This window comes from Seriola lalandi, unplaced genomic scaffold, assembly GCF_002814215.2.
Source record: "Seriola lalandi dorsalis isolate HSWRI2012SDOR001 ecotype SW California unplaced genomic scaffold, Sedor1 jcf7180002052130, whole genome shotgun sequence".
NCBI lineage: Eukaryota > Metazoa > Chordata > Actinopteri > Carangiformes > Carangidae > Seriola > Seriola lalandi.
Window position 1 is genome coordinate 1,359,455 of NW_019522683.1, and position 11,698 is coordinate 1,371,152.

Genomic DNA, 11,698 nt, shown 5'->3' on the forward strand with positions numbered 1-11,698 from the left:
TACAACTGTACGTCGAAAATCTATGACAAAGCTGAATAAAGGATAAATTAACCAAAGCACAAGTTATGTGACCATGTGTCGTAAGTATGACTCCTGCTTCCAATAATGAATTAAGCCATAAACACAAATTATTTGACATTCATTATAGTTTAAATCAGGATTACGAGATGAGGTCTCCAAGTTTTTTGTGAATGCAATGCGCTTCCATTGCAATGTACAGGCTGACAAAAAGTCTGTCTGATTTAAAACATTTTCTGCTGCTTCGTAAAGATTATTTCTTTACGCTGCTCTGAATTTTTAGCACACATAATGAAGCTAATTTCCAAACATAAATATGGTTACTGTCATTAACACGCATGTATTATAATTTGTTTTTATTTCCAGTCAATATAACAGGACACAGTCTAAAAATAAATGTAGAGTTACGAACATCCGTGAAGGTAACAACGGCGGACACGCCTTCAAAGAAACCGGAAACTCTTTGTTGAGGAAGAAGTAGTTAGCAAGCTAGCTACCATCAAGGAATTCTTTTTTAAAGTTTCATATTCGTCGTTATTTGGACGAAAGTCTCTCCAAATCTCAACAATGTCGGGATCATCCAACATCGTAGCGATGAAGAAAATTGTCCAACAGTTACGCCTTGAGGCCGGCATTAACAGAGTCAAGGTAACGGTTGAGATCGGTAGTTTTTAGGGCGTGTAGTTTCACAGTCGCTTGTCACAGGGTTCTCTCGTTGTTTTAATACTGGTGGTGTCAATCAACGGGTCCGATATTCATTCAAGTTACTGCACTTTTAGTGACTAAACCGTAGGCTAATTTATCGGGATTCGGTTGTTTTCCACAGGTGTCCCAGGCCGCCGCGGACCTGCAGCAGTTCTGCCTTCAGAACGCCCAGCAGGATCCTCTGCTGACCGGCATGTCGTCCAGCAACAACCCGTTCAGACCACAGAAAGTCTGCTCCTTCCTATAGCACCCGCAGACCGACACTCTGCCTCGGTGAGTACCACACTCATAATCTGTGTTTTATCACCGTCAGAGGTGGAATACCCAGATCATTTACTTTAGTACAGGGACTAATACCACACTCTAAATATACTTGTACTCTTGTATATGTGTGTGTGTGATCAAATTCTTATACATCAGTACCTGAAATCTCAGACCCAATCATTTGCCACAATGTATAATCAAGATTATGTATTGAAAGTATTAAAAGCCAAAGAGGCGTTTTGATGGATACAATTTGTGGTGCTGTTGAACGGTCTTGCATTATGTTGGCAGGTGTTCCTATTATTTTGATAGGCTACAGGGCATAGGCATTGGACTGCAGCTAATTATGATTGTCATTACGAATGAATCAGTTTACTATCTAATCTATTAAATGACTGATTATTTGGTTCTTAAACAGTTTGAAAATAGAGATAAATGCCTGTCACATTTACCAAGAGGTGACAGTAGCACCCTCAAAAAACGCTTGTTTTGTCCAAACCTATATATGTTTAAATAATTGAAAGCAGCATATCTCCAGAAATGTCTGCAGAGCAAATAATTCTTCTCAAATGCTGAAACCAGTGAATCTTGCTGTTTGCTTAAAAATTATCTTATCAATTGTTGCCAATTAAATTTCTCTCCATCAACTGGTCAATTAAATGTAGCTGCTCTACGTTACTGCAACCTCTAAAGTATCCTGCCAAAGCGCTGCACTGTTTTTAGTCTCTACAACGTGATTTTTCTCCTAAGTTAGTTCAAATTGAATTTGAGAATGGAAATATTTGACGTCTTGGGCATTGTTTTATAAATATCTTCTTGTAAATTAGCTTGATGTAAAATCTTTGAAATCTTGAGTTTCAACAATGCTTTGGTGCACAATGCTGAAAATTAAGGCACTAAAAGTCCAACTTTATTATGTTTTTGTATTACTAATTAAATTATATTTCTGCAGGTTTTGGACAATGTGGTGCCTTGTGGAACTGGGCTGCAGGATCCTGCATCATGGACTGGAATTGTCTCAGGAGTGTTAGGGAATTTTGGGACAAACAACTAACTTAAGTGTTTTTTTTCTCCTTAATTTTGCCTTTGTAAAATCTCATAAGGAAACATTTCCAGGTGCTTAGGTGGCACGATAGATGTCTTAACCTACTGGCTTTAAAGTAACTTACTCTATCAACACACACACATACGTGCCTTTTGAATTGTACATTTTTTCATGACTGATTTTGAGAAAAAATAAATGGTATTTCCACATTTTGAACTTTTATTAAAATGAGTATACACACATTTAGAAATCTGTGAAATGCGTTCAGTGTGTCATCTGTAATTATTTTCAAAGTCCTGTCACTGCTACTGTTGCATTTCATTCACTGTTCCTTATGTCATTTGCACAAACAAGGATGCAACAAGTGTATGTGACCAGGGCAGGCTCGCATGTGCCATGTATACAGAACACACAGTCTGAATTTCTGATGTAATTCATGCCACATTCATACAGTTTGTGTGGATTCATTTCATAGGAACCACACGTGCCAATACAATTTCCATATAAAAATGCAGGTCAGGATTTTCAGGTAACTGGGGTTCAAATAGAGTGTCTGCATGTCTCTCCTCTGGTGTCTGCCAACTAACAGACAAGGTAGAAGTCATTGCCAGTTTGTCTTCAGAAGACTTTGCAGACGCAGCTGTTTTTCTGGAAGAAACTGAATCCACAGCGACGTGATCTTATAAAATCCAGTCGTCGGTGTTGAGCCTCTAATTGTGCTGAAAGGACAAGTGATAACTGTTGCTACTGGTCATCTTCAAAGAATCTGCAACATCCACTGTAAAGTCCATTTGTGTAAGTCCACAAATAGCTGTAATATTTTAATAATCAAAGTCATCCTTTTTCTAACCACAAAGGAACGCTGTTATGTACTCAAAGCTGGAACTTCCGTCTGCAGGCATCCATCTCATGGCGCTGGAAACAGAAAAAAATATATTTTTTTACTTTCTTTATTTTCTTGACAAGAAAAAAAATGCAATAGATTTATTTTTCTTTTGTGTGTCAAATTTAAAAAGTACTTTAAACATGTTAGTCAAGTACATTGCCATCATTTACAAATGGCTACATAACAACTAGCAGCGAAGAGGTCAACATGTAGGCAATCTTAGACAAAGGCGAATACACCACAAGTGCCATGACACAGTTTCACTGGGGTTGTACAAACTGCCACATGTTGAAGAATAAAACTAAAGTGCTCTGACATTACAGTCCATTAGTTCAACCTTTATAGCTCTTCTGGCATCTAAAAAAAAGGTTTTAAGTGCTGAAAGACTCACCTTCAGGACCCACTCATACTCTCCAAACTTTGAGTCGAAGGTGCCTTTCTGTAGAGAGCGGAGTTTAAGGGTGAAGCGTGGTCCCAGCTCCTGAATGCCAACTTTCTTCTCATTTTTGAAGATGTACCTTTGAAAGATGCAAAGAAATGTTTATTAGACCTTCTACCTTTAAGACAAACCTTCTCAAAAGTTTTGCAAAAGGGAGGTTAGATTAGAAGGCATCATGTCCAGCTCCAAGTGAGACTTTAAATATTCACCTGTGGAATCTGAAAAAGATGAAGTCTCTCTGGTTGTGGAAGGTGGCGACCTGTCGACCCACAAACTGGGGGTCTTGCGGAAAGAGAGCAGCGAAGAGCCGGCCGATGCTGTGGCCCAGACGTGTGGAGAAGTTGTTCAGGATCACCTCTGGTGAGTGTTCTGTGGGACCTTTACCACGTCTCTGCAGAGAGAAAAAAGTAAAATGATTTTTTTGCCTTATTATTATTAGTGATAAAATGAAACTGACATTGATGGTTGTGCTATTAAATGTAGTAATAGTCACAAATTTTTAAATACAGGACAGTAAGTGTACTGTATTGCCTATTTTTAACTTGATCAAACCAGAGTATGTAAGAGTGACACAAGTATAGATTTCTGTACTTGCCTTTATCTCCTTCCGTAGTCGAACACTGCTGACTTTGAAGTGTGCAGTTGGCCCGTCAGGTAGGTGACAAAGAACCATACCATCTAAAAGTTACAGTTAAGGAAACTGCCCTTAGGAAAGTCAGAAAACCTACAGCCCACATCAGCAAAAGTACCAAAACAGGACTCAAAGTTTTCATCCAAATTACAAGAGTGTAATGAATACAAGAAAATATAAAGCAGTACAGGGCATTATGCATCATCTTCCTCTCTCCTGTCACAGCTGCTTTTAAGGATACTGGGTACTTTGCGATCCTCGTTGATGACAATGAGGTATGTGAAGTTCCTGGCAACGCATTGGGGAATGACCCTCTTCAGGGCCAAACCTCTTCTGTAATACACGTGGGCGTTTGGGATTACTGTGGCCAGCTGCTCACAAAACCTCACCGTCCTCTGTAAGACAGACATCAGCGTGTTGAGAGGACAGTGTTTGAAAATAACAAATGAAGGACAATCCAGTACAATACATATCAGTACATTGCCAGTAAAATTTCAATCAACACATGCTGACTGACAAAGCCACAGCATTTTATTTCCTGCTGCATTATGCCAAGTTACAGACCTTAGACTTAATTGTTTTCTAATTCAAGACACTCCCATATCAGGTTAAATTAGAGTGCGGCTGAAATAAAGAAGAGAGCCTAACAATCTAAGCCTTTACATTATTGCTCAAATTTAATTAATAGGCGCAGGAATGATCGCATACATGTATACATGTATGTAAACACTAAATTTCATGTGTACATCGTGGAGTATGATTTCACCTACCTTACTGTTGGCTGACATTAAGATTACTTTGGTGAAATGATAAAAAAATATATATATATAGAAATTATACAGGCTTGTAAATTGTCAAGTAGCAGCTACTCACCCCTCTGGGTCTGTCTGATGTTGTGATGAGCACTTTCGGGTTCGTGAGCCCATTGAAATAGGCAGAAAATTCATCAGTTGCCTCGTCAAATGCAACCTATAGATGACAAAAACACACAAAATTAACAGTAATTCATGACAAATATAACCTGAGAACATTTGAACAAACTCAGCCAAACCTGGTCCATACCTCTTCATCTTCTGGGTCAACTGTTGTCTCGTCATACACCCTCTGGTTCTCTATTGTCTTTGGGACCTCTTTTGGAGGTGCCTACATGATGGACAGAATTAATAAGGTAATAAACGCACCAAAATGAATGAGACTGGCTTGTTTAATAGTAAACTTCATCAATCTAGGAACCCAAGTGATAAAATCTATTTTTGAATGACGATGGACACATGTGGTAGAAGAGACAGAGAAAAGACTCACCTTGTCACCTAAAGCTTCCCTTTCTTTTTTCTTCTTCTTCCTCAGCTGCATCTTTTGCTGAAAAGAAAAGAAAAATTTAATTCCAGGTGAAGGCTTCTAACATATATTTACTGTAGCAGTGAAAGTTGATTAATGAATCAATCAATTCCTCTTTTGTCAGAAGAGTATCTGGATAACCTGTGATGTAGATAGTAAAAATACCACACATTATCTGGTTACAGGTTTGCAAGTATTAGTACAGCTACTTAGTCTATTTATATTTTAAATTAATTGTTTGGGCAATTAAGGCAGAAGGTCAGACTAATTAAGCAAGTTTAAGATGGGTTATAATGTCCAGCTTGTGTTTAAAACATTTTAGCGATGTCAATTAAACTACCTATGATTTTTGTTTTTATTATTTATTAATCTTCACATGATTTTCTCAACTAATCCATGAGGTTTTTTTTTTTATCTGTAAAATGCCAAAAATGTTGAGGGAAACTGCAGATCACAAGCTCCCAGAGCCAAAGATAACACCTTCAGATGTCTTCTTTTGTCCAACCATTGGTCCAAACCCTGAAGATGGTCAGTTTACAGTCATATACAACAGATAAAAGCAGCATATTTGCTGGGAAAATGAACGATGAATCGATTATGAAAGACCCTAGTACAAGTATGAGTAAGACAAATGATCAAATCTGTTGCCAATTAATTTTCTGTCTATTGATTGGGTGGTTAATAGGTGCAAAGGGAAATAATCAAGCTGCCATATAGTGAGGGGTTAACAGGGGACCCCTGCGAGGTTAATCCGGCCGTGGGGTAAACATTAGAAACACTTCAGTGTCACACTGCCAATGTTCAACAGCCTCCACAACGTTCAACCAGACCTGAATTTCATAACCTTCATGAAGCTTTCGTACATGTTGTGTTAGACAACTCCACCTAGTTTATGACTGTTTGCAGTATAGTTACCTTTCTTTTCTCCTGCTTGAGTTTCATGAACATGAGGTGTCTTCGCTGCTTGTTCTTAATTTCGGACACACTGAAAGTGGGGGGAAAGGCAGCCGCTACATCACTCTTCTCCATCTTTTCCTCTTTCTCCTCCGCTCCAGCGCCTTTTCCATTCCCCGCCTCACTCACACTCTTCTTGTTTGGATTCTTATTCTTCTTTTTCTTGCCTTTCTTGTCATCACTCACGGGAACCTCCGTGATATCCATTTTGTGTCAACTGGCTGTTTTTTTCACGTGCGCTGCTGCTGCTTCTGGCTGCCTGTTCGTGTCTTCACGTCCGGGGACATGAGGTGATCGATTTGTGGTCGTCAATGAGAAAGTGGGACCCCTGGTGGTGCGGAGGAGAAACTGTGGAGACAACGTCACTTAACTTGTAGTATTAAAAGTCATAAAAAAGTAACAGTTTAGTAAGGCATAAAAAGTCAAAGTATAGTAAGGCATAAAAATGCCATAGTATAGTAAGGCATAAAAATGCCATAGTATAGTAAGACATAAAAAGTCAAAGTATAGTAAGTCATAAAAATGCCATAGTATAGTAAGGCATAAAAATGCCATAGTATAGTAAGGCATAAAAATGTCATAGTATAGTTAGGCATACTATGTCGTTTCTATGATTTTTTTAGGTCTTATTGTTCTATGTCGTTTTTATGTCTTTTTGTGCCTTACTATTCTATTACGTTTTTATGCCCTGCTATACTATCATTTTTGTATGCCTTTTTATGCCTCACTATACTATTATGTGTTTATGCCTTACTATACTATGTGTTTTTTTTTACATTTTACGCCTTACTATACTATGTCATTTTTAAGACTTTTTGTGCCCTTTTCTACTATGTCATTTTTAAGATATTTTGATGTTTTGTTATACTATGTCGTTTTTATGTTTTTTTATGCCTTACTATACCATGACTTTTGAATCCATTTTTATCACTTACTATACTATGACCTGTTAATGCCTAATTATACTGTCATTTTTATGACTTTTTATTCCTTACTATACTATGATGTTTCCATACCTTACTATACTATGACATTTTTATGACTTTTTATCCCTTACTATACTATGTGGTTGGTATGACCTTTTATGCCTTAATATGGTATGAAGTTTAGATGCATTACTTTATGTTGTCATTTGTATGACTGTTTATGACTTATATATGTCATTTTCAACAGTTTTAATGCCTTACCATACTATGTTGTTTTGATGACCTTTCACGCCTTACTATACTTTGACACTTTTATGACTTTTTATGCCTTACTATACTATAACTTTTCTATGCCTTACTATACTATGACGTTTGTATACTCTGCTATGTGCATTACTATACCATGACGTGTTAATAACTTTTTATGCTTTACTATACCATGACGTGTTTATGCCTTACTGTATTGTGTTGTTTTTATGACTTTTTGTGCATTATTGTACTATAATTTTTTGATTTTTGTTATACTATGATGTTTTTATGTCTTACTATACTATGACTTTTGTATGCCTTTTTATGCCTTACTATACTATGATATGTTTATGCCTTGCTATACTATGACCTGTTAATGCCTTACTATACTCTGTCGTTTTTAACACTTTTTATGCCTTATTATACTATGACTTTTTCATGCTTTATCATACTATGACATTTTTATGAATACTTATGCCTGTTGTTTTTATGACATTTTATGCATTGCTGTACTATGAACTTTTTATGCATTACTACACTAAGTTGCTTTTTTGACTTTTCATGCCTATGACGTATGCCCTCCTATACTACTACTTGTTGTTTGTATGACTTTTTATTCCTTACTATACCATGTCGTCTTTATGACTTTATATGCCTTAATGTACTATGATGTTTTTATGCCTTACTATACTATATCTCTTTTATGACTTTTTATGCCTTGCTATACTATGACCTTTTAATGCCTTATTATACTATGTTATTTTTATGACTTTTTATGCATTACTATATTATGACCTTTTAATGCCTTATTATACTATGTCGTTTTAATGATTTTTTATGCATTACTACAGTATGTCATTTGTTTGCCTTTTTTGCCTTACTATACTATGTTGTTATTAGTATTTTTTTACCTTCATATACTATGTCCTTCTTTTGCCTTTGTTTGCCTTACTATGCTTTGTTGTTTTTAGTATTTTTTTGACTCACCATTAAATAACTTATTATACTATTTCATTTTAAGGACTTTTTATGCATTAATATACTATTTCGTTTTTATGACTTTTTATTCCTTACTATAGTATGATGTTTCTATGCCCTAATATACTATGTCATTTTTTTTACTTTTTTTTTTTTTACCAAACTATAGTATGTCATTTTTTTTAACTTTTTTTGCCTTACTATACTATGTTGTTTTTAGTATTTTTTTTCCTTACTATACTATATCATTTTATTTGTCTTTTTTTGCCTTACTATACTATGCCTTTTTTATGACTTTTTATGCATTACTATACTATGACGTTTCTATGCCTTACTATACTATGTCATTTTATTTGCCTTTTTTTACCTTACTATACTATGCCGTTTTTATGACTTTTTATGCATTACTATACTATGACCTTTTTATGCCTTATTAAACAATGTCATTTTAATTACTTTTTATGCATTACTGTACTATGATGTTTTCATGAGTTTTTATGCATTGATATAATATGACATATTTATGAATATTTATGGCATAATATACTGTTGTTTTTTTGACCTTTTATGCTTTACTGTACTGTGTTGTTTTATGACTTTTTATGCCAAAATAAACTTTGACGATTTAATGCATTACTTTATTTTGTTGTTTGTATGACTTTTATTCCTTACTATACCATGTCGTCTTTATGACATTATATGCCTTAATATACTATGATGTTTTTATGCCGAACTATACTGTATCTTTTTTATGATTTTTTATGCCTTACCATACTATGCCGTTTCTTTGACTTTTTATTCCTTTATATACTATGATGTTTGTAGGACTTTTTATTCATTACTATAGTATGACCTTTTAATGCCTTATGTCATGTTAGTGACTTTTTATGCATCGCTATACTATGTTGTTTTAAAGACTTTTTATGCCTTACTATATCATTTTTTGCCTTTTTTGCCTTGTATTACTATGTTGTTTTTAGTATTTTTTTGCCTTACTATACTATGTAATTTCTTCCCTTTTTTTTCTTACTATACTATGATGTTTTTAGTATTTTTTTTTGCCTTATTATACTATGTCATTTTTATGACTTTATATGCATTACTATGCTATGAACTCTTTATGCCTTATTATACTATGTTGTTTTTAGCATTTTTTTGCCTTACTATACTATGTCATTTTTTAAAACTTTTTTTTTCCTTACTATACTATGACTTTTTTATGACATTTTTTGGCTTGCTATACTATGTCATTTTTTTAACACTTTTTTTGCCTTGCTATACTATGTCTTTTCTATGACTTTTTATGCCTTACTATACCATGTCATTTTTTTAATTTTTTAGCCTTACTATACAATGTCATTTTTTTTCTTTTTTTTGCCTTACTATACTAAGTTGTTTTTTTGTATTTGTTTTGCCTTACTATACTATGCTGTTTTCTTTTTTGCCCTATAATACTATGTTGTTTTTAGTATTTTTTTTGCTTACTATACTATGTCATTTTTTTAAACTTTTTTTTTGCGTTACTATATTATGTCATTTTTTGACTTTGTTTACCTTACTATACTATGTTGTTTTTGGTATTTCTTTGCCTTACTATACTATATTGTTTTTTTTTGCCCTAACATACTATGTTGTTTTAGGTATTTTTTTTTACTGACTATACTATGTCATTTTTTTTCTTCTTTTTTGCCCTACAATACTATGTTGTTTTTAGCATTTTTTTGCCTTACTATACTATGTCGTTTTTATGACTTTTTATGCCTTACTATACTATGTCATTTTTTTACTTTATTTGCCTCACTATACTATTTCATTTTTTTTACTTTTTTTACCTTGCTATACTATGTCTTTTTTTTTTTTTTTTAGATTTTTTGCCTTACTATACAAAGTATTTTTTAGTATTTTTTTGCCTTACTATACTATGCTGGGTTTTTTTTTGCCCTAAAATACTATGTTGTTTTTAGTATTTTCTTTTCTTAGCTATACTATGTCTTTTTTTTTAACTTTTTTTCGTCTTACAATACTATGCCTTTTTTACGACTTTCTTTGCCTTACTATACTGTGTCATTTTTAAACTTTTTTTGCCTTACTATACTATGTCTTTTTTAGGACTTTTTATGCCTTCTATGTCATTTTTAAAAACTATTATTGCCTTACTATACTATGTTGTTTTTAGTATTTTTTTGCCCTAACATACTATGTTGTTTTTAGTATTTTTTTTACTTACTATACTATGTCATCTTTTTCTTTTCTTTGCCTTACTATACTGTCATTTTTTAAAACATTTTTTTGTTTTACTATACTATGTCGTTTTTATTATTTTTTTGCCTTACCATACTAGGTCTTTTTTTATGACTTTTTATGCTTTATTATACAATGTCATTTTTTGCCCTACAATACTATGATGTTTTTAGCATTTTTTTGCCTTACTATACTGTCGTTTTTATGACAATTTATGCATTATTATATTATGACATTTTAATGCCTTATTATACTATGTCATTTTAATGATGTTTTATGCATTAATATACTATGTCATTTTTATGACTTTTTATGCCTTACTATACTATTCTGTTTTTTTTGTTTTTTTGCCATGAAATACTATGTTGTTTTTAGTATTCTTTTGGCTTACTATACTATGTTATTTTTTTCATTTTTATTTGCCTTCCTCTACAATGTTGTTTTTAGTTGTTTTTTTTTGCCTTACTATACTATGTCATTTTTTGTACTTTTTATGCTTTACTATGTAATTTTTTGCCTTTTTTTGCCCTACATTACTATGTTGTTTTTAGGTTATTTTTACCTTACTGTACTATATCATTTTCTTCCCTATTTTTCCTAACTATACATTGTTGTTTTAATTTTTTTTTTTGCCTTACTATACTATATCGTTTTAATTACTTTTTATGCATGACCTCTTTATGCCTTATTATACTATGTCAGTTTAAATACTTTTAATGCATTAATGTACTATGATGTTTTCATGTCTTACTATATTATGATGTTTTTATGAGTTTTTATGCATTGATATAATATGACATTTGTATGAATATTTATGCCATACTATACTGCTGTTTCTTTGACCTTTTATGGTTTACCGTACTGTGTTGTTTTCATGACTTTTTATGCATAAATAAAAAGACAATTTAATGCCTTCCTTTATTTGGTTGGTTGTATGACTTTTTATTCCTTACTATACCATGTCGTCTTTATGACTTTATATGCCTTACGATACTATGTCGTTTTTATGAATTTTTATGACTTT

The 11,698-nt window shown here is 33.3% G+C and overlaps 2 protein-coding genes across 3 annotated transcripts; one reads left to right on the plus strand and one right to left on the minus strand.

Moving 5' to 3' along the window:
* The first annotated feature begins 455 nt into the window (after window positions 1-455).
* LOC111650239 (guanine nucleotide-binding protein G(I)/G(S)/G(O) subunit gamma-5) lies at window positions 456-2,241 on the plus strand. Its single transcript, XM_023400096.2, has 3 exons — window positions 456-666; window positions 845-996; window positions 1,940-2,241. Exons 1-2 carry the CDS (start codon window positions 586-588, stop codon window positions 968-970), a joined length of 207 nt encoding a protein of 68 aa, XP_023255864.1. The 5' UTR covers window positions 456-585; the 3' UTR covers window positions 971-996; window positions 1,940-2,241.
* On the minus strand, window positions 2,234-6,562 carry rpf1 (ribosome production factor 1 homolog). Of its 2 annotated transcripts, XM_087172260.1 has the most exons (10): window positions 6,242-6,562; window positions 5,291-5,347; window positions 5,051-5,131; window positions 4,862-4,957; window positions 4,230-4,383; window positions 3,953-4,035; window positions 3,567-3,748; window positions 3,310-3,436; window positions 2,883-2,947; window positions 2,234-2,751 (listed from the first exon to the last, which is right to left on the minus strand). In XM_087172260.1, exons 1-9 carry the CDS (start codon window positions 6,485-6,487, stop codon window positions 2,906-2,908), a joined length of 1,068 nt encoding a protein of 355 aa, XP_087028386.1. In that variant the 5' UTR covers window positions 6,488-6,562; the 3' UTR covers window positions 2,234-2,751; window positions 2,883-2,905. The 2 variants fall into 2 exon arrangements, with proteins under 2 accessions (XP_087028386.1, XP_023255863.1); XM_023400095.2 differs by having other exon boundaries at window positions 2,234-2,947.
* Between the last annotated feature and the right edge of the window lie 5,136 nt (window positions 6,563-11,698).